The sequence below is a fragment of the Thyridium curvatum genome, assembly GCF_004353045.1.
Source record: "Thyridium curvatum strain D216 chromosome Unknown NODE_12_length_601061_cov_81.036774, whole genome shotgun sequence".
NCBI classification, from domain to species: Eukaryota; Fungi; Ascomycota; class Sordariomycetes; order Thyridiales; family Thyridiaceae; genus Thyridium; species Thyridium curvatum.
Genome location: NW_022156767.1, coordinates 568,170 through 592,753, shown reverse-complemented (window position 1 = coordinate 592,753; position 24,584 = coordinate 568,170). Strand labels below are relative to the sequence as shown.

At 55.8% G+C, this 24,584-nt stretch overlaps 9 protein-coding genes across 9 annotated transcripts; 1 reads left to right on the top strand and 8 right to left on the bottom strand.

The window, feature by feature from the left end:
• Positions 1 to 226: 226 nt before the first annotated feature.
• E0L32_003017 (uncharacterized protein) lies at positions 227 to 2,884 on the bottom strand (the record flags this gene model as incomplete). Its single annotated transcript, XM_031137271.1, has 1 exon — positions 227 to 2,884. The coding sequence occupies one exon, from the start codon at positions 2,882 to 2,884 to the stop codon at positions 227 to 229; it is 2,658 nt and encodes an 885-aa protein (XP_030999627.1).
• Positions 2,885 to 3,789: 905 nt separating this feature from the next.
• E0L32_003016 (uncharacterized protein) lies at positions 3,790 to 4,524 on the bottom strand (the record flags this gene model as incomplete). The annotated part of the gene is made up of 1 exon (XM_031137270.1): positions 3,790 to 4,524. The coding sequence occupies one exon, from the start codon at positions 4,522 to 4,524 to the stop codon at positions 3,790 to 3,792; it is 735 nt and encodes a 244-aa protein (XP_030999626.1).
• Positions 4,525 to 5,373: 849 nt separating this feature from the next.
• Positions 5,374 to 6,813, bottom strand: E0L32_003015 (uncharacterized protein; the record flags this gene model as incomplete). Its single annotated transcript, XM_031137269.1, has 2 exons — positions 5,374 to 6,478; positions 6,569 to 6,813. The coding sequence occupies 2 exons, from the start codon at positions 6,811 to 6,813 to the stop codon at positions 5,374 to 5,376; spliced, it is 1,350 nt and encodes a 449-aa protein (XP_030999625.1).
• Positions 6,814 to 7,398: 585 nt separating this feature from the next.
• E0L32_003014 (uncharacterized protein) lies at positions 7,399 to 9,312 on the bottom strand (the record flags this gene model as incomplete). The annotated part of the gene is made up of 1 exon (XM_031137268.1): positions 7,399 to 9,312. The coding sequence occupies one exon, from the start codon at positions 9,310 to 9,312 to the stop codon at positions 7,399 to 7,401; it is 1,914 nt and encodes a 637-aa protein (XP_030999624.1).
• A 1,001-nt stretch (positions 9,313 to 10,313) lies between these two features.
• On the top strand, positions 10,314 to 11,174 carry E0L32_003013 (uncharacterized protein; the record flags this gene model as incomplete). The annotated part of the gene is made up of 1 exon (XM_031137267.1): positions 10,314 to 11,174. One exon carries the CDS (start codon positions 10,314 to 10,316, stop codon positions 11,172 to 11,174), a length of 861 nt encoding a protein of 286 aa, XP_030999623.1.
• A 1,015-nt stretch (positions 11,175 to 12,189) lies between these two features.
• E0L32_003012 (uncharacterized protein) lies at positions 12,190 to 16,197 on the bottom strand (the record flags this gene model as incomplete). The annotated part of the gene is made up of 4 exons (XM_031137266.1): positions 12,190 to 12,303; positions 12,500 to 12,624; positions 12,757 to 15,650; positions 15,851 to 16,197. The coding sequence occupies 4 exons, from the start codon at positions 16,195 to 16,197 to the stop codon at positions 12,190 to 12,192; spliced, it is 3,480 nt and encodes a 1,159-aa protein (XP_030999622.1).
• Positions 16,198 to 17,788: 1,591 nt separating this feature from the next.
• Positions 17,789 to 18,844, bottom strand: E0L32_003011 (uncharacterized protein; the record flags this gene model as incomplete). The annotated part of the gene is made up of 2 exons (XM_031137265.1): positions 17,789 to 18,554; positions 18,618 to 18,844. 2 exons carry the CDS (start codon positions 18,842 to 18,844, stop codon positions 17,789 to 17,791), a joined length of 993 nt encoding a protein of 330 aa, XP_030999621.1.
• An 826-nt stretch (positions 18,845 to 19,670) lies between these two features.
• On the bottom strand, positions 19,671 to 21,466 carry E0L32_003010 (uncharacterized protein; the record flags this gene model as incomplete). Its single annotated transcript, XM_031137264.1, has 5 exons — positions 19,671 to 20,134; positions 20,195 to 20,771; positions 20,823 to 20,846; positions 20,909 to 21,044; positions 21,102 to 21,466. 5 exons carry the CDS (start codon positions 21,464 to 21,466, stop codon positions 19,671 to 19,673), a joined length of 1,566 nt encoding a protein of 521 aa, XP_030999620.1.
• A 1,147-nt stretch (positions 21,467 to 22,613) lies between these two features.
• Positions 22,614 to 24,408, bottom strand: E0L32_003009 (uncharacterized protein; the record flags this gene model as incomplete). The annotated part of the gene is made up of 4 exons (XM_031137262.1): positions 22,614 to 23,517; positions 23,578 to 23,768; positions 23,829 to 24,033; positions 24,104 to 24,408. The coding sequence occupies 4 exons, from the start codon at positions 24,406 to 24,408 to the stop codon at positions 22,614 to 22,616; spliced, it is 1,605 nt and encodes a 534-aa protein (XP_030999619.1).
• Positions 24,409 to 24,584: the final 176 nt, after the last annotated feature.

The window sequence follows — 24,584 nt, the reverse complement described above, 5'->3', positions numbered from 1 at the left end:
TGATGGTGTTCAGTCAGTGAATGCTGCTGATACTACTCCTGACACCCTGTGTTGAGGTTGACACCCTCTCATCAATTCACTAGACACACTAAGTTGCACAGCATGATAGTAGGTAATTCATATTTCATATTTCAATTTTACTCGTCGTATTTCGAAGTCTTCGTGGTGCAGACCATACCCTAAACACACGTCTCTCTTTGTCCCTGGCTCCCTCTCTCTCTACCACCTACTCGATCTTGAGCGTTACCTCCCCGGCCTCGAGCCCATCGGCCGAAGCCTTGACGGTAATCGGCTCCGTGGCGCCGGCCCTGGCCCGCACGATCGCCAGCGCGTGCCCGTTGAACGCCTTGCGCTCCTTGGACGGGAACGCCACGTAGTCCCGCGGGTCGCCGTTATCCGTGGCCACGATCTCCCCCGGCCCGTCCACCGAGAAGGTGATGTCGTCGCCCGCGAGCGGGACCACGTCGCCCCGCTCGTCGACGATGTCGAGGCTCACAAACGCCAGGTCGTCCCCTCCGGCCCTGATGCCGGCGCGGCCCTTGTACGTCGACAGGCGCAGCCCCTTGGCCTTGCCGGTCGTCCGCACCGTCGCGCTGGCCCACGCGGCGCCGTCCTTGTACGTCTCGACGCGCACCTCGCCCGGCTGGTAGACGACCTGGTCCCACCGGAAGCGGTACGTCCTGGCGGCCCTCCTGACCCGGCCCTGCGACTCCCCGTTCACAAACAGCTCCGCCTCGTCGGCCGACGAGAAGACGTGCACGGGCGTCACCTGCCCGACGCGGCCGGGCCAGTCCCAGTGCGGCAGGATGTGCGCGTTGCGCACGTCGGGCCGCCAGCGCGACTGGTACAGGTAGTACCGCTCCTTGGGGAAGCCGGCCAGGTCGACGATGCCAAAGTAGCTGCTGCGGGCGCGGTCGGCGTAGGGCGTCGGCTCGCCGACGTAGTCCCAGCCCGTCCACACGTACTCGCCCGCGACCCAGGGGTACGTGTCCTGCGCGAAGAAGACCTTCTCCGGGCTCGCGCCCCAGCTCACGGCGTAGAGGTCATACGAGCTGACGGTCATGGTCGCGTCGTCGGCGCCGTTGCCGTCGCGCACGATGGAGCTGTTGGCCGGCGTGACGGGGAAGAGGAAGGTGCCGCGGCTGCTGACAGCCGACGAGGACTCGGTGCTGAAGATCATCTTGCCCGGCGACGCGGCGTGGAAGGAGGGGAAGGCGGGCGGGCCGTCGCCGCGGCCCTCGCCCTGGTAGTTGAGCCCGATGGTGTCGACGGCCTGGGTGAAGGCGCTGCCGGGCCGCGCCTGGTCCATGCCCACGCACGTCTGCCGCGTCGGGTCCTCGTCGCGCACGATGGCGTGCAGCGCGCGCGCCGTCGCGGCGCCCGCGTCGCCCTGGCTCTGCTCGGCGACCTCGTTGCCAAAGGACCAGAGGAAGACGGACGGGTGGTTGCGGTCGCGGCGCACAAACGCCCGCGTGTCGGCCTCGTGCCAGTCGTCAAAGATGCGGTGGAAGTCGTTGGTCACCTTGGCCGTGCGCCACGTGTCGAAGATCTCGTCGAGGACCAGGATGCCCATGCGGTCGGCCAGCTGGAGCAGCTCCGGCGCCGGGGGGTTGTGCGACGTGCGCAGCGAGTTGACGCCCATGTCCTGCATGACCTGCAGCTGGCGCTCGGCGGCGGGGACGCTGAAGGCCGCGCCGAGCGCGCCCAGGTCGTGGTGCTGGCAGATGCCCTTGAGGAAGACGTGCTGCCCGTTGACGCTGAGGCCCGTCTCGCCGCTGTACTCGACGGTGCGCACGCCAAACGGCGTCTCGTAGGTGTCGACCTCCTTGCCGCCGACGTACACGTGGCTCACGGCGACGTACATGTTGGGCTCCTGCTCCGGTCTGGGCCCCCACAGGCGCGGGTTTTGCAGTGAGACCGAGCCGTTGACGGATTGCTTGCCGCCGGCGTCGAGGCTGGCCGTCGCGTTGGGAAAGGTGGCCACCTTGTCGCCGGCCTTGCCGCTGGCTGCGTCCATGACATGCACGTCGGTCACGACGCTGACGTCGACTGCCTTGCCGCCACTCTTCGCCGTGTTCTCTAGCTGCACAGTGATATCCAGTGTCGCCGATGTGGTCGAAATGTCCCTAGACCTGACCCACGTGCCCGACCTCCCGATGTGCACGGGCGACACCTTCGTCAGCCACACGTTGCGGTAGATTCCGGCGCCGGGGTAGAAGCGCGAGCTGTCGACCGCGTTGTCGAGCCGGATCGCGAGCTGGTTCTCCTCCCCGCCCTTGTTGACGTAGGGCGTCAGGTCGAGGCGGAAAGAGGCGTAGCCGTACGGCCACCCGCCGACCAGGTTGCCGTTGACCCAGACCATGGCGTACGACATGGCGCCGTCGACGTCGAGGTACACCGCCTTGCCCTCGTCGGCGGGCCCGAGCGCGAACGTCCGGCGGTACCACCCGACGCCCTGGATGGGCAGGCGGCCCATGCTGCCGTCGATGACGGGGTCGGCGCCGGTGTAGAAGGGCCCCTTGACGGCCCAGTCGTGCGGCAGGTCGAGCTGCTCCCACTGGCTGTCGTCGTAACCCGCCTGCGCCCTGTCGACCGGCGGCGGCGGCGAGGACGGCCGCTGGTGGTGCTGCGCCGGGTCCTTGATGAAGTCGTTGGCCGAGGGCAGGATGTAGGCCTTGAGCTGGTCGTAGCTGAGGCCGTCCGGGCTGGTTTCGGAGCGCTGGAAGCGCCAGCCGACGTTGAGACTGGTGCGCTCGCGGCCGGCGGGCCTGTCGCGGCATTTGAGGGTGGCCGCCGACGCTGGTGAAGGCACGTAGGCGAGTAACAGCACGAGGCTGAGGAGGATGACGGCAAAGGAGGCGAAAGCCTCTCGTCGGATCCCCATTGTTTCTCGAGATTTGACGCAATGACGGGGATACAAACCACTCGTGGCTGTATAGCTAGAGGCCAATTCGGGAGAAGAAGAGGAAACGCCCATCAGCCTTTTTGTTTACACGATGGAGGAGTCCCGGACCGCCACGGGCCGGTGTGATCGCGAGCTTCTCCAACGCGTCCGGTGCGGGGAAGCTTGCAAGTGAGGGATCGTGGCCGATTGGTGCGCATTGGGGGCACTGGGCCTTGCATCTCGATGCAACTGTAGATCCTCTCGGCAATGTGCCGCTTCTGCAGGAATATACAACCAGTTGCCGTCTCCAGCCTAGCGACGCGGTGGAGAGATGGGACGAGCTTCCAGTGAATGGGCGGAACAATTTGTGCGTTCCCAAGAAACGCAATAATTCGGTCCGAATTAGCCAGTGGTTAAGAGAGGAGAGTAGTATTAATGATGCTCGATGATGAAGAGCATGCATGTGATGCAGAGAGCGGAGCGTGGTCTCGTATTATTCTCTCTCCACGCATAGTGCTTATTGCCCAGGTCTTTTCCTTGCGGTCAGCATGAATCATCCACGGGAAGCACTCTTTGGTCTATCAAGGTGTCTCCTCGGCACACAGGCAATAACCTTAAATCACGGAGTAGGCGCACGTCTAGATAGAGTGGTATGATTAATACTACCTGGACGTTCCTGAATCCCGGTCCTCGGGTTGTCTTGTTCCGTTGTTGAACCAATGGCAACCTGTTCTCCTTGCACACAGTATTATCTCCTCTCCCCTTCCGCAATACATCGTGGCCGTGTGTCGTGTCGAAGCTCCATCTTATTCGCATGAACCATGTCAATACAACGCATCAGTCTCTGCCACCCTGCCTTCTACTTGTAGAAAGGCATCCGACGCCACACACCCCCGTCCCCCCCTTCACGGGCGCTCCCTGACCGGCGTGCCCTTGCTCGGGCTCACGACGACGGTCTCCTTGATGGCCTTGCGCGCGATCCGCTGCATCAGCCTGGGCAGGTCCAGCTCGCGGGCGCGCAGGCGCTCGTCGAGCTCGGCAAACAGCGCCGGGTACGCGAGGCGCAGGCCCAGGACGGCGGCCCACATGAAGTGCGCGTCGCCCGGGTAGCAGCCGGCGCAGTGCATGCGGCGGCGCAGCTCGACGAGCTCGCCCTGGTAGGCGGCCAGCGTGTCGCAGCTGTCGGCGTCGACGACGCACAGCCGCAGCACCAGGTCGCGCACGAGGCCCGAGCGCCAGGCGTGCTGCTGCATGGCGTAGATGACGGCGTCGAAGCGGCCGCGCGGCTGCATCGGCGCGTCGAGCGCGTAGCCGTTGTCCTGGAGGACGGCGGCGGCGGGCTGCACCGAGGCGCGGATCAGCTCCGTGACGATCCGGACGTCCTGGCGACGCTTCTTCTTGCGGTGCTTGCGCGCGCTGGCGGCGACGCTGGCGCTTTGGTCGACGACCTTGTTGTCGTCGTCATCTTCGTCGTCGCGCTTCAGGGCCGGGTCCGGCTGGTTGTCGAGCAGGTAGTCGACGCCGAGCTCGTCGAGGTGAGTGCGGAGCGACTCGGCCCAGTCGACCAGGTCGTAGACTTCTCGAAGGGTCTTGATGGGGAGACCCGACGATGTATCTTGGGACGATACTTGGTCCGACATTGCAGAAGAGGCGAGAATGTGGCCTGAAATTGGGAGATGAATCTGTGTAGTAGAGATTTTCCTTTTCCAGACCAGGGCAGAGGGGTCAGAGCAGACAACAAATAAAATGGTTGAATGGAGTTTTAGAAATGCAAAGAAGGTGATAAGGCTTCAAGTGACCTCAATGATGCTCTTTGCTGGGTTGGTTGATGGCCAGTGACTGAGCAGAAAGTGAGGTGGAAGTGAATGGATTCTGATATGGCCTTGGCTTTGTCGCCAGACATGCACTGCCAGAACCAGAATGTTTGTGCTCCGGAAAGCTCTCATGAAAACTGCAAAGGGTAGATGATGGTTTGATCCACTCAGAGTCTTGATAGACAGTCGGCAGCCAGTCGGCAGACGTGGGAATATTATCCAGAAGCAGCTCGCAAGAGAAAGAAGCCCAATCCCAGGCCATCTCATCTTGTCTCCTGCAAGATCTGCCCCTCCACCACCAGAATTGCATACATCTGTACAAGCTGAACGAGGATGAAGACCAAGGCGTGGGCAACTCACCCCTGACAAACTGTCATTACTGAGCTCAGATATGACGTGGCGCGGGTTATCTACTGCTTTAACGCTATGTGCTTGTTGGATGAGCAAAGGCGTTTGTGAAATGCTTCAAGTTATTGTCTCACAGCCTTTTTCACACCCGTGCTTTGTCATTACATGAAAGTATAGTATAAAGATTAGTACTGATCAAACTATAAAAAAAACACTCGCAGTCTATATGGTATCAATGAGCATGCCCCCTTTCATCCCAATCTATAGTCATAAGTCTTCCCTTTTCAACACAAATAGCAGCTGCGACAAAGCAGCATCTTCTTTCTGTCACTGGTCCTCGTCGTGCCCAGGCCAGACGATCTCGCGCCTGAACACAGCCAAGATGCATCGGAAGACGATGAACAGCCACACAATGACCAGGCAGATCGTCATCCCCGTAGAGGCCCACAGCAGGCCCTCGCTCCCGATGGCGCCGCCCATGCGTATCGTCGCGATGGTGAAGCCGACGTTGGGGAACACGAAGGACCACCAAGATAAATGAAACTTGCGGTCCGGCATGCCGCTCGCCACGCCGGCGAGCGCCGAGACCAGGAACCAGAAGCTCAGGCCCCAGAGGAACATGGAGGCGGCGATGGCGAGCAGCCGGACGCCCGCGGCCAGGGTGGCCACGTCCCCTCGGCCCGTGAGGGCGGACAGCTCGACGGCCGAACCGGACGAGTCCGAGGCCAGCTGCGTGAAGACGCGGGGCACGTCGGCCGCCATGGCCACGAGGGCGGCGCAGGTGAAGCTCGGCGGGCCCACGGCGATGAACATACCGGGCCGCTGGCCGGGGAGGCCGTAGGCCATGAGGCGGGAGAGGTAGGTCGAGTACATGAAGAGCGAGACCAGCAGGCCCAGCCCTTGGGCGGCGAGGCCGGCGCAGAGCACGGCGAAGGCCTGGCCCGCGGGCAGCTGGCGGGAGAAGGAGCCCGCCAGCGTGCCCGCGAGCATGACGGGGAAGATGGGCAGGATCCAGGCGGGGGTCATGACGTCGACGGTGAGGCGGCGCTCCTCCTTGACGGTGAAGAGCAGGTGGTACATGAGCACCGAGAAGAGGAAGGTGACGGTTAGGTAGATCCAGAAGGCGGCCTGCAGGAACTTGGAGAGGCCCGTCTTGGCCGTGTCGCCGAGGAAGATGTTGCCGTACTCGTCCATGTTGGTGAGGATGGCGGCGATGGACAGGAAGAAGGTGGAGATGAAGAGGGCCTCGGTCGGGTGGGTGAGGGCCTTCCGGAAGGTGTGGCGGTGGATGGTGAAGCGGAAGATGAGAGAGACGGTGATGAGGATGAAGAGCAGCAGGTCAAAAATAAACAGAACGAGGCCGATGTAGTTGAGGCCTTCAAAGCGATGGGGCGTCAAGGCCATCACGAGTGAGATGCCGCTTGTTGACATGCTGCTCGACCTAGTCAGCGACGCTCCCATTCAAACTTCGGAGACGGGCGCGCGCAGCGTGCGTCAAAAAGACAGGGACAGAAACACCTACGTTACCGTGTACCAGGCAAAAGTGAAATGGTGCAGCCGCTGGCGCAAGGGGATCTCGGGCTGCAGGTATGTGGGGATGCGCTCGACGGGGTGGAAGCCGGCATCTGCGTGAATGCCGGAGCTAGGCACGACATCGCAGGAGCGGCGGCGAGCAGAGGACATCCGCCGGGGCCGAGACTTGAGCTCGCCGCTGTCGCCACTGCCGTTGGCCAGGGGCTGGTGATCCTTTGCGATCGTCACCGCCATGACGGGCCGGGTCGCATGGCATTTGAGATGGCAGACTAGCAAAGAGTTCGGGCGCGGGCTACACAATTGGCCTCGCTGTGGTGGTTGTGAATGTTTGAACTTTTGTGGTGGTTTTGGTGGTGGTGGTGGTGGTGCGAAATCTGGTGATCCGCCGTGACGGGATTGAAGAGGAAATAAACGTGGACGAAACAATGTCTTTTGGGAGTGGGACTGCGACCCATCAGTGCCATCCACGTGGGCCCGCATCGAAGCAACATTCCAGACACAACATGGGAGCATCTTTTCCGATGTCAGGCATGCATAATTAATCTTATTAGGGACGTACGGAGTAGTGGGATAGGTAACCTGTCAACTGCTGGTAATCAAGCCAAACCAATCGATTCTCAGTAGTGGAATAGGTAATTAACCCAAAGAGACGCATTTCCATCATGAGGTATCTCCTGATGAGCTCCTGTTAGCTCTTCTGAACAGCACCCAAGCGCTTGGCGCATGCTAGCCCGTGGCCTGTAGCCGCGAATACGATCATGTTGCGTTGTTATGCATGGAAACAGGCCAGACCATTCCACCGTCCAATCTCGGTAAGCCCTATCGTACACTGCCGGCCAGGCGCTCCTCCACCTTGGCCTTCATGACCTTCTCTGCCGTGGCCGGGTCGATCCGCTCCTGTGGGCCCAGCCGCATCATCTTACCCACCAGGAACATGAGCTTCCCCTGAGGATACTGCCTGTAGTCTACAAACTCCCTGAGCACCTTGTCCTGGTCCACCATCGCCTCCTCCGCTAGGGCGCCGTACTCTTCCGTAGTCAGCTCGTCGAACCACAGACCGTCCCTCTCGATGGCCTCGGTCACGCTGCCGACGCGGCCTTCCGACGACGAGCCCCCAATGTCACCTCGGAAGAGGGCGAACAGCAGCTCCTTTGCCACGCGCGCAGTGACGCGCTTCTGCAGGAGATAGGCAAGAATCTCGGCGAGGTCGGCGGCGCGGATGCGACACTGGCCCTCGCGCGTCATCTGCAGGTCATTGTCGGTCTCGCCGTCCGTGTTGCGGTCCGAGGTGAGACGGCCCAATTCGTGAAGGACCCAGTTGCCAGCCAGGACACGTAGCTCCTTGACGTCGACTTTGCCCTGCAGATCCTCCTTCATTCTCTCCTCCAGCGAGTCGACGACGTCGTAGAAGAACTGGATGCGCCCGCCCTGGTCAAGCAGCATGAGCGACACCGCATCCTTTGAGGACAGGCCGTAGTTCTGAATAAGATCGTCGAGCTCGGCGTCGGGCAGCGCCCCCATCGTCTCCGCCAGCCGGCTCACGAGATCGTCGCCAATGACCACCGGCCCCAGGTCCGGGTCGGGCATGTACCGATAGTCGACCTCGCCCTCCTTGCCGCGCAGCCTCCGCGTCTCGGTGCTGCCCAGCGACCAGCCGCGCGTCTCGCCCAGGACGACGCCGCCGGCCTCGATCACGGCGATCTGGCGGTCGCGCTCGGCGATGATGGCGTCCTCAACGGCCTTGAAGCTGCTCAGGTTCTTGATCTCGGTGCGCTGACCCAGCTTCCCCGCCGGGTCGTCTGCGCGGCGGACCGACACGTTAACGTCGGCTCGCAGCCCGCCGGACTCCATCCCCGACACGCACGAGTCGACCGAATTCAGCAGCAGCTGGATCTTCCTCACCAGCGCCGCCGCGGTGGCTGGGTGGTGCATCTGCGGCAGGGTGATGATCTCGATCAGCGGCGCGCCCACCCGGTTGAAGTCCAAGAGGTGCACGTCGCCCGGCCGGGCAATGGTCTTGCCCGTGTCCTGCTCCATCTGTATCTGCTGTATGCCAATCCGGATCTCCTCTCCGTCCTGAGCAGCGATCCCATCCCTCGCATATAACGTGATGTATCCATTCTTGGCAAATGGCTCGTAGTACTGCGTGATCTGGTAACCGGACGGCTGGTCCCAGTGGAAGTAATGCTTTCGGTCAAAGTGGCTGATCTTCTGTATGTCGCAGTTCAGAGCGAGGGCAGCGCGCAGCGCGGGTATCAAGGTCTCTTGTTGGAATCGAGGGTGCGAGCCGGGCACGGCAACGTCAAAGAGCGCGACGTGGGTATTGGGGTCGTCGTTGAACGAGGTGCTCGCGGCGGAGAAGAGCTTGCGCGCTGTGTTGAGCTGGGCGTGAATCTCGATTCCGACCGTCAGCTCCCAGCCCGGCACCGTCTGGTTGTCCGCATTCTTCTTCTTTTTCTTGTTCTTGCCTGCGGCTTTCGCAGCTTTGGCTTCGTCCTTGAGCTGTTTGCGCAGCGGCACCACGGGGGTTTGCTTCATCGCAGGATTATTGGGGCTTGGTTCCAGTGCGTGGGAGAGGCTGCGAGTCTGCTGCAGTGGCGACAAGGCAATGGCACGTATAGAGGGTGTCAACGGGGGTCTCCGCAAAGGATTGCTGGTCTGAAGACAGCCATGGCGTGAGAGCCGGCCGCTCAGGAGGTACCTCCAGAGCTGAGCTGTAGGGATGCGCGTCATCTTGGGAGAACAATCTGCAGCTCAGGGCAAACTTGAAACGCTCAGAAGCGGCAGGTATCAAATGCGACCACGTGAAAAGCAGCAATGGAGGCTCAATGGTTCATTGTATCGGGCGTCTTTTTGCGATTGCTCGGTTCTCTGGGAAAGGTTGGTGCAGATCTGATCAGAGGCGGCGGCGGAGCTAGGAATTTGGAGAAGCTCGGGCCACACCCGCACAGCCGTTTATGACTAAGCTAACATCTCCGACCTCACCTCGTCTTCTCCCGCAATACTCATTTAGCTTACTTGAATCATGATTCAAAGAAGAAAGAGTTGGAAGATCGAAGCTCGAAAGGTGACTGTCTTTCAGGCAAGTTGTCATTGGTTGAAAGTTAGTTGCTCACGTGTGAGAGAGGAGTGTTCCTGGCCAGTCGTCAAGTTTGCTTAACAATGCATGTTATCTCAAATGAAACAAAGGAACAATGCAAAATCTCTTTACATGTCGTCGGAATACAGCAAAAGGTAGAAGCACACGAAGAAAGCAGTGCAGAGAATGCAGAACACACCTGAAGCAGAGGCCGAAACTGAAGGCACATGGGTGCTTGTTTGCGTTCGGAGAGTTCCCTCTCCTGTTTGCCAAACCCTTCTTGGCCTGGAGAATCCGGCGGCTTACACAATTCCTTTGTCCAATGTTTCTCTTTATTCTATACAAAATCTCTTTAGGATTGAAGGCTTTGATCTGGCACCGTGATGTATGGGCATGATACAAAGACATTATGCACAAAAGGCTTTTTTGGCCGTTGCTGCTGCCAAACATCGTAGCCTGGAAAGCTGGCTGGCACGTAATCGCATAAAGCCTATCCCAACTGCTGTTTCTTCGATGGTAAAGACGTCAACACGCATGTTCTATCACATGGATTGACAGATCAGAGCTTTGGTCAAACAAAGCCAACCACAACTCGTGATAATCCCCATAGTCTTGTCCACAAATCCTTCCCATCCACGGCCCGTGCTCGCCCACGATGTCCGAATACGCAAAGTACATCGACGACGACACCCGCCTCTACTCCTTCGAAGGCTGGCCCCACGCCGAGCCCCGCGCCGAGGCCGTCGCCGCCGCGGGCTACTTCTACCAGCCCGTGGACATCGACAGCAGCAGCGGCAACGTCATCGCCGACGACACCGTCCGCTGCCCCTGCTGCGACAAGGTGTGCTCCGACTTCACGCCCGAGAACGCCTGGGAGCTGCTCTCGCACCGGCCCGACTGCCCCTTCAAGCGCAACATCAAGTCGGCCAAGCAGCGCCTCTGCCGCGACTGCGACATCTTCTTCTCCTCCATCGGCGCCAAGCTCAACCACTCCAAGCGCGTGCACCCGCGGCCCGAGGAGGAGCGCCAGGAGCGCAAGCGCGAGAGGCTGGCCGCCGTGGCGCGCCGGCAGCAGGCCCAGGCCCAGGCCCACGCGCAGCCACGGAAGGTCCGCAAGGCGTCTGCTGCCGCGTACCCACGCACGACAATCACTGCTGCCGACACGGTGTCGGCGTCAGCGGCAGTGGCGGCAGCCAGGGCTAGGAGAATCGCCGCCGCTGCACTGGATCTCCAAGCAAAGTATTCCGGCGTTCCAATGATGAGCACCTGGAAGCCGATTAATCAGCATCAGTATGAGGATGACGACAAGACGGATGACGAGATGAAGGATCCTCACACATGCAATGAAACAAATAACGAGCTGTCGCTATCCCCCCTGAGGGTCGTCGTCAACAGCGAGCCGTGCGCCTGGGCAGGTGAGATCGTCATGTCTCGCGCCGAGTACCGTGAGTTTCGCCAGCACTTTCGCGCCATGACTCGCATCTTCAGAGATGTCGACCCTTTGAAGCGATCATGAGAAGGTGTCGGGACTGGGAGATAACACCCTGGTGTATTCGGAGTGAGCACAGAAAGGAAATTTATTCTGTTGTAGGAAATGCATTTGGGCAGATGATTGAGTTGTTCACTGTAAATAATGCTTTGGGGCAGAAGATGGAACCCGGCTGTATTTCAAGGTGAATCCTGAACTTTACGAACAATGTCATGGACCGATCACCAGCTGGAGGTTTTCATGAAACATTCAATTTGTTTTCAAAACGGGCATTTTTAGAGCGCACTTGCCATAAATAGCTTCTCTAAAAGACCTGAACGTTTTTGTGATAAGAGCAGTCATTTAGCTTGTATACGATGGCTAGACTTGTTGCTGAAGAAGTGCAAACTGTTGGTGACTGAAATGGCCAATCCCCGATACGAAAACAGCCCGAAAATGCAGAAACATATTCTTGTCGGGGTCAACCTAAGTTGCATGGACTCCAGTCATTTTATTCCTGTGCTTAGATGTTTCCACTTGGCTCATTAAGTGTAACCACCTAAGAATCTAGGATCAATAGCTGTTTATCTTATTTCCAGCAATTTTTGGGATTCTTGCAATACATGCCGTTAATACTCACCGAGCCAGTCCCTGCAAACCTACCTGAGCTACACCGCTGCTTCTGATTCTGGCCGCATGACAGTACTCCGTTGTTGCCCACCGTCTGTTACATTCGTAACTTGCCACTGTCCTCGTCCAAGCTTCTGCTATGTCTAAAATCAGCAGCTGGGTTCTATTGTGATGAACAGTCTTTCATTTTAAGCAGGCCAATGGGTTGTTGAGTGTACTCAAACGTCTCTGCGGTCGAATCGTTAGAAGATGATCAAGGTTCTTCCAACACTTGGTACCCTGAAGTATTCAATTATCTTCATGATACTTCATTGTCTTCAATTCGAACAAGGTTCCATCCGTCAAGATGCCCCTACTGTTGCTTGCAGAGCGTATGAACAGTACTCAGTAGCCAACTGCCACGTTCCATATTGAGCGACTGAATATCTACTTGTTAAGCGTGCTCTTTCAACTCTCGACGGGGCTCATCGCAATCTATAGCTGCTCGGGGTAAGTCGGGTGACATGTCCTTTTGATTAGTCACTGAGACACGAGACCGCTCCTTTGACTGCAATATGACCAGAGGTCAATGTAAATGCATATCATGATGGAAAATAAGACGGCCACACTATTAAATGTGAATCTGTAATCTTAGGAGTAACTAATTGAGCGGTTGAAGTTCAAGGCCTACATAAAAGAATGCAATCCTACCCATGTTATACTTCTCCCAAGACTACATCTTTATATAGCTCACCGGTGTGTACCTGGTCATCGGGATAGTTCCTCCTCAAAACACCACACATCTGTTGGTTAACTTCCCGAGGATTTATGTCTCCCTCAACAGTAAAGATCTCTTTCCCGTGGCTCTCTGGTTCTTGGAAGAACTGCTCTATCCGTCTACGTTCAGTATCATTCTTTCTATTCTGTGATGGGAGTTTGGAAACTGTGAGTCGTGGTCCCGGACAGTCCGGCGTGTGTTGTTCTAACTGGAGGCGGGGTGGGTAGGGGCATTTCCCGTTACCTGGCCTGAGAGTTTCGTTGAGGTCAGAATCGAGGCAGAATCCAGCCAAGACGAATTCAGGCCTGGCAGAATGACTGCTGAGGGCACAAAAGTCGAGACTGTTAGCAACCGACTCATAGCTGTCGCTAGGTATGGAACGGCGTATAACGAGGTGCGTCATTTTCAGCGGTGCCGTGGTCGCGCTGGGGAAGATTTCGGGGCACTGGGCCCAGAGCTTGTTCCAGGTGAAACGAGTGTTGAAAATACCACGGGCGTTGGATAGGGTGAGCATAGCAAGCTGAGCATATGACAATTCGAGAATGAGACCCATGGTGCCAGGGCTGTGCCAGCGAGAGAGGGTCCAGCTAGTCGGCTCGTAGCAGTTAGTAAGCGTTGAAAATGGAAACAATTCACTCTTGTGAACGTCCGATGTCACAAAGGCGAGGGTGCGAGTTTCTGGGTCGAGTCCATGATCTAGAAAAGCCCTTAATACCCCGAGCGTAGCGTCCAGATCATAAAAGTTTCCAAGAAATAAATCAGCCGCTCTCCCAAACCCGAAAAGATGAGCTGGAAAGGGCGAAAAGCAAGTACCGAGTATCTCGTGTCGCCAGTTCGGATCCGCCCCTTCCTTCAATAGCCATGGCATCCTGTCCCAAGCACGGCGGATGACTGCATAATGCAACAACCTGGTTGTCCAGTCGCATAACATGAACGGCGCAGGAGGTGGCAACAGTGCTAGTGAGTGCTCTACTACCTCCCAGAAGCGACCGTCCGCAGCAGCCTCTGTCACCTCGCGATGTGCGTCGTTGCTGGTCAAAGCCAACCCCATCCAATATTTTACCACTGCCAAACAAGTCTTTCGTGCATCATCAGACAGGTAAAACGTGTAGAATTGCCCCACTTCAAACAGTGGGCCTCGCAGCCACTTCTGGCGATCAGGATCGTGTGAGAAGTATGATATTCTGCATAGTTCCGACTCCACTCCCAAGATATTTAGATCGTCCGTTGACCGTCTGCCAAATTCCAGTATTGCTTGCCCTTCGTCGGTATCATTGAGAAAGTCATAGGCACTGCGATGGATGAAGTCCACACTTTGCTCCCACGGATTACCACCGACTGGATTGATCTCGAGTAGTCCAGCAGACCTGGCAAGCACCTGCCGCTTTGTGGTCTCGCATTTTTGGGATATGAATGCAGAGAAGTCTGAAGTCATAGGGCCCCACCGCCTCCAAATCATATCTCGAAATGGCTTCTCTGAGACCATAGCCACCATGCTGAACAAAGTCAAAGGGGCGCCTCTCCATAGCTCAGACTGAGGGTGCTGTTGCGACTCGAGGACAACTTGGAGATAGAATGCCGCCTGTTCTCGGTAAACCTTGGTGTCTTCATTCAATCGTTTCCACATGCTGTTATAGAGCATCGCCAAGTCATCGTCGAGCTCACGGATCCTCCCATATAGATTTCCCCAGTCATCTCGGTTGTTCAAACCGGAGATGACGCTCCGCACCACAAGTGCAACCCAAAGGAATACACCCTGTGCCTTGAAAACTATGAGGTTGATGATGCGGGTCTTTGTCGAATAGTGCAACTCGTCTTCCACAGAAGTGGCTTCCGACAACTCATCTGCCGAAAAGTCGTCTTTCTTAGAACTGCTTTCCGTGTAATTCTGTTTCGTGGCCAGCCAATCAAATTGGTGGGATAGGTCTTCGAGGGCACTTTCCACGTAGTGCCTTATATCTTCCTCGTTCAGGTCTTGGAGTCTCAGCAACGGATGTCCTTGAAGCCTTCTTTCAAAGAAAGCTTCAGGTCGACTAGACACACAAAATTTGACATTCGACAACGTTCGCAAGATATCGATAGTTCTCAAGAGTCCCGGAGCCTCGTCAGGAGACTTGCGTTTGATCTCGTCCAAGCCGTCAATGAAGATGCAAAAACTGCGGTCTGACTTGGCTATCACGCTACCCAATAGCAGTTCGAGTTCTCCAACCGACCAGTCATGATATGATGACTTTCTCATCAAAGCTGGGTTTTCCTGGAGGAGTCTGGCACTTGTCTCGGGACAAGTGAGGAGGCATTGATGAAATAGGCTGAGGAGAACTCCGGAGAGACTACTTTGCATCGGCGTGCCTGCCTTGAATATAAAAACAGAGAGGACTGATGGATCGGATCTCCATTGCCGGAGATATGTAGTTGTGCGATCGTCTTGAGCCAGGAATTTCATGAGAGTGCTCTTTCCCGAGCCAGGTTTGCCGCTAATCCAGTACAATCGATCTTCTGAGCAAAGCCACTTGCTGAACTCATCCCAGCCCGGCACATAGTCATCAGTCCCATCGTCAGTACACTCGGACGAGGTATCACCGATGGAATGATCTCTCAGTTCAGCATCTGATTCGTGAATATCTTCCAGGCTGTCACCACCGATGTCATCGTCCATTTCTTGGCTTGTGGGTCGATCAACAAAAAGCCATTCAAAGGTTTTCTCATGCCTGGTAGTGATGTTATTGAGGCGTTGGTTCATGTTTTCGTATCGAAGGCTGTTTAGCAAGCGATCAACTTGCTTTCCCTTCTCGGCCTCGATGTGATATGAATTAGTATCTTGGATGCCATCGGAAACATGGGCATGCAGGCTTTCCAGCTGAACCGCGAGGTGCCTTCTGGTCTCACTTCCTTCTGCGGTCACAAGGTTTCGAGTATCCCTCCCGTTCTCGAACATATGCTGAGAAATGTTCCTATGCTCTTGCTGCATTTCGCCGATGATTCGCTTTGATTCTGAAGCCACAAGGTCTTGAGTTGTTTTGCCGTCCTTGAGTATCAACTGAGACAAGTTGATTTGTCCTTGTTGAAGTTTGTCGACGAAGGCTTGCGTCTTCTGGTCGAGTCGAGTCACGTCGACATGGGTATCCTTTACCTCTTGGCTGCGTCGAGTCAGTCGCCGCCATCTTCATCAGTCCGCTTTATCCAGAAGACTTGCCATAATTTGACCAGAATGCGTGTCTGCATTATATCCTGTGCCCGATGCAAGCCCTTCTCCAAACCATCAATCTTGGGCTTCTTCCATTTGTACGTGACCGCTTTGACGAGACGCCCCAATGTACGCTTCGTTCCCCTATTGTACCTCTCCAATTCCTGGGCTAGAGAGTCGGAGATACGCACGACCTCGTGGGCCACTTTTCGCAACTCGTCGCCGCTAGAGAGGTGCGGGGAGCTGGTTGCGGGATAAGGAGTGGATGTATTCGAAGTAGAAGGGCCAACGACCGCAGGCCCTGTGCATGCAGCCGGCGCGGCATGAACAGCGCGTTCAAGCTCTTCGCCGATGGCCTTGAGCTGCCTCGTTGCGGAGCCGAGGTCCGGATCTGGCGATCGATCCACACGCAGCTTGTTCGTGATTTCGATGGCATCGTAACCAAAGCTGATTACCTGCATCACGTTACATGCGACCGATAGTGCTGCAAGAGCCTCCATCGTGTATGGTTTGGATCGGGAATCTTTGAATATACCAAGTGTAATCTCGTGCCTCTGATACTACCACCGAGTGGGTGTTAAATTTGGGAACACACAAAGAATCCTAGCGAGGAGCTTTCGACAACAATGCGAGAGAAGATTGGATGTTGGAATGAGTACCTTATTGATGATCTAGTCTTGTGTCGATGTTGAAAGATGTTGTGCCTGAATTGCAGCCTGATCAAACCATCGGAGGCAGGGACGTCTTGGGCAAAGCCCGAGGTTCAGCCACAGTCACGAGATCTGCAGCTAGGCGGCAAGCGAACATAAACTCCATCATTCACGCAGCTTGGGAGCTCTATGATTGGACAGTAGAAAGTGAGATAGGCTCAATGAATGCAGGACCTTGACTACCCATCAAACCAAATCGGTTTTCTTAGGTAGTGGGATAGCCTTTCTAGTTTGCTGTGAACGACTTTCCTTGACAATCATCAAATCTAGTCGGCTTTAGATAGTGGGATAGCACTTTCAGAGCAGTGGTATTTGTGTTAACAGTGCGGTGGCATTTGGCTGTATCATAGCCAGTTTCCCGCCCCAGAAACATGTCCTTGTCTGAAATTTCGAGCCGGGGTTCTTCCCGTACGGGATTCACGCCTCTCGACTCGGCCTTGCGCTCATGTTACTATCCTAGTGTGTCATTTTGGTGCTCATCGTTTGTATTTGCGCCTTGCCGCCGTTGACCGTGATTTGGTTCTGTATTTTCTTCTCGTCGGAGGAAACCACTTCATCAGAGTCCGTCTCTTCGGTTGCTCCGAAAAAAAGAAGAAGAGGTTTTCTCGAGAAAAGTTTCTACCTCCTTCTACAGAGGCAAAGGGGACCATTTAACATATTAGTTGTTATTCTGGGTGAAGAAAAAGGGGTTAGCCGGCCTGGCGCTGTGATTCTTGCATGCGATGATGATACCATAAGACAAGCTGGACTTTGCTGGAAATGATATAGATACCTAATTATGTATGTGTGTGCGTGAGAGAGAGATAGGGTGACTATCACAAGGTTAGGGGACTGTTGGTAGTGTGGTGCGAAGATTTACCTGAATGTGTAACTGGAGAAGAGTACGAGAAAGGAAAACGAAGCTATGGAAAGTTCATGCAAATAGACCCATCAGGAATCGTTACCCGGATGGCCTGATCAGGTGGTTTTGTTAATGCCAATTCAGCGTGCGGTGTGCAATATTCAATGGTTCAATAGGAAGTCACGACTCGCGATAGTTACATGCTGGGTCAGGGTTGGGTTGTAGGCTCAAGGGGGACTGGCCCCGATCATCACTTAACAACCTAGAGAGGGCCTACAATTTAAGATACATTATGTTATTGTCGTTGTCGTATAGGCAGCTTAGTACGCATCTACAATTGGTATCAAGGTGTGATTGGGATTGGTTGATTGGTACCGTGGAAGACGGCAACACAAGCTAAGGAATTCAATAGGCAGTTAAGCGATTGAGTGCGAATGGTGAGACGATTTCTAGGGAGAAAAATCGGCTACGCTGGAGATATCCGTTGCCGCACCATTGATCCGAGAGCCTATCCAAGCCTCGCGTCAAGAACAACAGCATCTAAGACGCAGCAACCCCATTGACATAAAGCTGGAGGGTGTTGCCAGCACCGCAGGTTTCGGCAGGGTTACCGCCGCAGGGCATATTGCACACGGCGTCGTCGACGTGCGCGGTGCCGTTGGCCAACTCGTTGCCGCACCAACACTCGGTGCCGTACTCGAGGCCGGCGAACTTGTAGCCGCCGTTGTAGCAGTCGTAGAAGCACATCTCCCGCGTCATGTCGGCGACCTGGTACACGGTGCTCAGGGCCTTGGCGCCGCTCGCGGGCTCGGCGTAGCAGCCGGCGTAGGCGTACGGGTAGACCGCCTGGGTCGGGGTCGCGGGCGGCAGGGTGGCCGTCGAGCCGGCGACCTGGTAGATGTTGATGAAGGAGCGGCCGCCGCACTGCTGGGCCAGGTTGCCGGCGCAGGGGATGTCGCAGGCCTTGACGTCGGTGCGGAAGGCGCCGTTCTGGACGGCGTCGCCGCAGTAGCACTCGACGCCGTACTCGACGCCGTAGAAGGCAGAGCCTGTGCAGAGGGAGGCGCACTTCTCGACGGTCATGGACGTGTTGAAGTGCTTCTCGGACAGGGCCTTGGCGCCGCCGATGCCCTCGGTCCAGCAGCCGAGGGCGGTGTCGGTGGGCGCAGGGACATACGTCGTATCCGTCTTGGTCTTGGTGGCGAGGTCGATGCAGCTGCAGGCACTCGACAGGCGCTCGTCGGGGTAGGAGGTAGTCAGGAGTGGCGAGGGGTAGGAATACGGCGTAGTGGTCACCGAAGGGATGCTAGCCGCCTCCGATCAACATATGTTTCTACCAAGGAGGCATCGCATGTAACAGGTTACTTACGCAGAGGCAACAGTGGTCACAGTGACAGTGGTGTGCGTGTACGCGTCGATAAACGTCTGGCAGAAAGAGGTGGCACCATCAGAGTACCGGGTGTCTCTGAAGCGCCTCAAGAGGTTGTCGGCGTTGCAGCTGCTTGCTCTCGCCTCGAGAGGAGAGGCGGGGGTGGCATCGACAGCACTGGCCGCGACCAGAAGACCCACCAGGGTGAGTAGGCGAGTGCTCGACATCATGGCAAGACCAAACAATAATCTACTTGGAATCAGAACGAGGGTCTGGAGGATGATCATCGATATTGAAGAAATAGATCGGCGGCCGTAACTCCAGTCCAACGGGCGCCATGGCTTCTTAAAAGAGTAGAGACCAGGCCGGTCGACGCCATGGCGTCCGTGGCACACGAGTGCCGAGGACGAACCAAGCCTACTCGTGGGGCTTGCTTTCTTTTGTTGCATCAATACATTATTTGCATGCCAGACGCCCACTCTTCTTCCAGATAAGGTCTTTTGGGAAACGAATGGTGTTTCCCTTGCATTGCGGCCCAGGCACGAGTGCTGGTTCAGGCTTAGCGCCAGGGCGGATACGCGGATGGCCACCCTTGAGGTTGCAAACATCTAGGTAGACTATGTGTGAGAACCACACACTACGGACACCTTCCCGAGCTAGCCGAGTGCACCAATACAACTGCCATGGAATTGTCCGGCGCTAGAAGGTCTGGCGTGGATGGCAGACGGCACTATTGACACCTAGATTTGACGCTGTCCCTGCATTTGCTAACGGAATCTGGCATCCAGGGCCTGGTTGCCATGGCATGATGTAAGTGCGGTCTCTGATTTGCTCGTGGATATCAGAAGTGCTGGAATGAACGCATGTATCATGATGAATCTGAACAGCTATCAGACTCTACCTAATTTGACCTCGTAACCTCCAGAAGGCTAGCTATCGCCCCGGGAAACACTATGGATCGAGAGTGAAGGATACTAGACGATGATTTCAGCCCATAGGCTGCAATAAACATAAGGAAGCCAGACCACCAAAGCATTCGTATGCTCCACCAACCTACTCATACTGCTTCATAAAGTCCAATGCCTCGGCATATTCTCGTTGAATAGTCTCTGCATGCGCTTGAGAGCGGACCTTGATCTGGACTTTGAAAGGCAACGGCGTCTGCAAAAGCCCGGGGGTGTATGCTTCCGGGTCTAGATGCTCAATCTCCCCCGTCTCGGGGTTGACGGGCTCCGAGAATTCAAATGCCCAGAGCAAGTTGGCAGCGATGCGCCACTGGTTGCGCTCGGCCAAGTGGATGCCGGGACAGATGCGTCGGCCAATCCCGTAGCTGTAGTGATCCCGGTTCGCCCAGTCCGGACTGCCAGCGTAGTCGTTCGCTAGCTTTGGATGAGATAGATACCTCTCAGGCTTGAAAGAGTCCGGGTCTTTGTAGAAATCCTGATCGTAATTGATCACCAAAGACGGAAGAAAGACTATGGAGTCCTTGGGAATGAACATGCCTTCATATTCATCATCTAGACTGTCATAAGCAGACGAATAACAATGGCACGAGACATATTTGGAGCGGCGCTTACCCTGTGTCACCCTATGAGGGAATCCTACTGGGGTACTACGGCCACCGCTCGGGTTAGCAATATATGGGACACAGCTGTGATTCGAAGGGCACACTTGCTTTGGCCTCCACCGCATTCCTTCCTTGACGATACAGTTGATATAGGGCAAGCTTGAGAAGTCGTCCCAGCGTGGCGACCTCTGTGTGCCACAAACCGCGTCGATCTCACGTCGGGCTCGCTCTTGGACTTCTGGGTAAAGGGTGAGAGCCAAGATCAGTGTCAACAGCTGAGAAGCCGTTGTGTCGGCCCCTCCCTCGACAACCTCTCCCATGGCATTGATGAACCCTCGTTCAGTCAGGGCTGCTGGACGTCCTTGCTTTTCGGATTCATCCAAGAGACGATCCATAATGCAGTCTCGCTTCTCACCCTTGGCACGGCGCTTTTCGACACGATCCCTGGCCTCGCTCAAGAACTCGTAAGTATGGTCTCTCGCAGCCAGAGCTCGGCGCTTCCACGCTGCTAGAGGGGTCGGGAGGTATTGCAGAATCGGGAATTCATCGACCGGTGGGTTCACACCTGGTTCTAAACAAACCGTCCACTACATAAATCTGAGCTGGATGTTTTTACGAGGCTACTGATGATCTCTTACCTCGTCCATGAAATCGTATACAGTCTAGTTTAGTCGCGTTAGATTCGCCTTTGACTTTTGGGCTTATAGTAGATTGCGGGACTTACACGTCCCCAGAAGGAATCATATGTAGGCGCTCGGTAGCCAAAGGTGATTGATGTGACAACAGAAGCTGTATAACGGCGTATTTCTTGATAAAAGGTCTCCGGATGATGCAATAGATTCGTCATGAGGACAGTCTTCCTGAATGCCATTACTGAGTGACGTTCCAGTATAGAGTAAAGGGGTTCAAAGCCTTACTCTGCCTCTTGGACCTTGAAGTGGTCTTCGTCAAGTCGCTTCGGCGAGAAGTTATGCGAGACGATCTTCCTCTTCTCCCTCCAAGCCGGTGTCAGCGAGCCAAAGGAGATTTGCTCCCCGGAGCTCAGGAGGTCTGCGACATGGTTGTGGGGTCTCTCCGAATAGATATTGCCCTTCTCGACTAGTAGCTTGTGTGCTGCGCGGCGGTCGCAAAGTACCACAATATTCGTAGGTCCAACTGTCAGGCTGAAGATGGGCCCGTATTCCTTAGCCCATTTCGCGAACCTGAAAGCGATGAGGTCAGAGATTAGTCCAGTGAAGTGTCCGAGGAAGTGTTGTATATCTTCTATGGCCGGGATGCACATACTGTTTCTGGAGCCCTGTCCTCGGTATCTGATGAGCGTTTCCCAAAAAGGGCAGGGTTGGAGGCCCTCTTGGCATTCGCGGGTGCCTTCGGCCTATGATAAGGATCCGGTACACCGCATGGACAGCGAGTACCCCTATGAGAATGAAGATCGGGTTTGGAGCGGCCATATCGCTAGCAAGCCACAACACCTTCTCTAGATCTCGTAGTTATGACAGAGCCCCTGGCCTTTGGGCTATTATCGCACTATGGTAAGAGGAGCAGCCCATCGGGACGGGAAGCGAAGCCGTTCATATCTCATTCCTGGCAAGCACCATCTGAAAGCCTTGCACGTGTCTTAATAAGCCCATTTCACACACTGCAGTGGAAATGCATCAACTGCGTCAGAGTCTCCTATCTGATTGGTTATTCAAAAGACGTGTCCGTGTGATGATGCCGAACTGAGTAATGAGTTGCATTCGGAATGCTCAATCCGCACAAGGACCACTGGGTATCATTAATGAGAACAGCAGTGAGGTCTAGATGTGCGACCTGACCCTGTGACTGAGACAGCTTGGCACCAGCTGAACCTAGCCAGTCACTGTGCTCGATGATGCAGTCGCGAAAGGCCCTGTCAGATAGCCAGAGCATATCCAACCCTGGTGATTGGCCTGACGTACATTGTGCACTTCCCTCCATCAGGTTGTATGGAAGACACACGGCCCGTGGTGTGCCACACCGGCATGAAAGAGCAATTTCAAGATAGGCTACTTGGCGCACTGTATGCAATATCTGTCTCAACTGCGACTTCTTGGGCCATACATAACAATGTGACATACGTAACAGTCATGCAGAGCGCTGAGCAGGATTCCGTAGGAATACATGGAATGGACGGGATCAATAACCCTCCACCAAATCAAATAGCCAGATTTAGATGTAAGCCTGGCCCTCGCTGCTACCAAGGAGACCTAGGATGCGGAATTTCGGTATCGCGAAGTTGACCGCAAATTACATGACATTCGGCAGCTCCCGGGGAGCCGTAGGATAAAGGTCGATTTGAAGAATGCTCAATCAAATGACTCTTGTATTGAACTCGTTACAGCATTTCCTTTGAGTACTGATCGCTTTGATTTACCTGACGTTGTCGTGCCCGATGCGAGGATGGCCCGTCAGACTTCTTGCTTTTCAGTCGCCCCCTCAGTTTTCATCGCCAGCTTAACAACCTCACCCATTACCTGGGCATCGGGCTTGTACGTCTTGAACTTGCGAGCGGAAACGCCCTTGACGAACATCTCGTCGAGCTCCTCGTAGCTGCGGCCGGCCGTCTCGGGCAGGCAGAACCACAGGTAAAGCAGGGAGGGCACCGAGAGCCCCCCAAAGATGAACGCGACCTTGGCGCCGAGGTTCGCCCGGTCTGGGTTGAAGAGGTAGGGCAGCACGAAGCTCCACATGACGTTGAGGGCGCTCTGCGCCGCCAGGCCGATGGCGATGGTCTTGACGCGCAGGCGCGAGGTCGAGACCTCGCAGAGGACGGTGAAGGCCGTGGCGCCGATGGTGACGTTGTACGACCAGCAGTAGATCATGATCATGGCGACCGTGCCCTTGATGGCGCCGGGGGTGCCCGCGACGGCGAGCCCGCCGGTCAGGAACAGCACGGCGGTGAGGAAGACCAGGCCGTAGATGGTCAGGCTCCGCCGGCCGACGTGGTCCACCAGCCACCACGACATGACGTTGCCGACCAGCGAGAGCACCTGCTGCACGATTTGGAGCTTGAAGCTCTCGGAGGTGCTGTAGCCGGCGAGCTGGATGTAGTACGTCGCGTAGGAGGCGATGAATGCGATACCCGAGAGGGACTGGATGCACAGGGGTGCGATGCTGACCAGGGTGCGGCGGAGGTTGGACTTGCGAAAGCACTCCAAGTAGGTCACGCCGGCGGTCTCCTGGCTGATCTCGTTGAGGGTAAGCTCGATGATGGCAAAACGCTTGACAGTCTCTCCCTCGGAGTAGCCCAATTTCGCAAGGTTGTTCAAAGCCTTGCTCTTTTCGTTGCGAGAGGCGAGCCACCAAGGCGACCTGTCGTACAGTCAGCTCCATGGCCTTGAAGAATAAGGATGAAGACGCCAGGCAACCTACTCCGGCATGAAGAATACTCCGGCTGTAGCCACGGCAGCAAAGCCATATTGAGCGCAGAAGACAGCTCGATAAGCCCACCGGTTGGGCAAATCGCCGGTATCGTTGACAATGAGGGCACATACGAGCGGTCCCAGGGTATATGACAAGGCGGAGAAGCAGGTGAAAAGTCCTCGGAGGGCAAGAGGCGTGACCTGGACAGGTTTGCGGTTAGCAGTATGCCTCATCTACGGGGGTTGTTGTGCGCATCATACCTCTCCGATGTATGTGACAGTAACCGATGCCAAGGCTCCAGTTGCGAAGCCATTCAGGAACTTTCCACCGAAGAAGAGTTCAGGAGTCGTTGCGACAAATTCCATGGTGATAGCGGCGTAGCTGATGACAAGGGCCATCATGATGACGGCTCGGCGACCAAGCCAGTCGGCGAGGGCCGCAGATCCAAGAGAACCGACGATCGATCTTTCGAGACACAACAACAGTATTAGCGTGTATGGTCCTACCTGAGGGGTGGTTGCTGTACTGGACTTACGATGCAATGGGTGCACCTTGGAAAGCAGACTGCCATTTCGAGGCAAGAACGTAGCCGCCCTCATAGTAGGAGCCAAAGTCCTCGCGGAACCTGGGGATACCCAAGATGTTTCCCGAAGCCTGGTTTTCGAAACTGACAAGCAGCACGCACCACACAGCGTAGACACACCAGAAGCAGGCCCAGGGGTACCGCCGCAGCGAGGCTATCTTGCCGAGATCATGATCGTCTTGGTTGCCGAGGCGGGCAAGTTGTTCGCTGGGCTGTTCAACATGCCCTGCATCGGTGGTTGACTTGAGGTCTGCCATTGTGAACCTTGCAGGAAGGGTAGATCAACTCTGATAACGCCTTCCTTGTTTTGTCAACCAAGGCGATGTTGGAGACTTTGTTGGTTATGAATTCTAGGTTTGCCAAGACAAGGCTTCATGCTGCAAAATGGACTTTGGGGTATCCCGTTTGCTTTATACAGTCGAGGCTTTTGCAT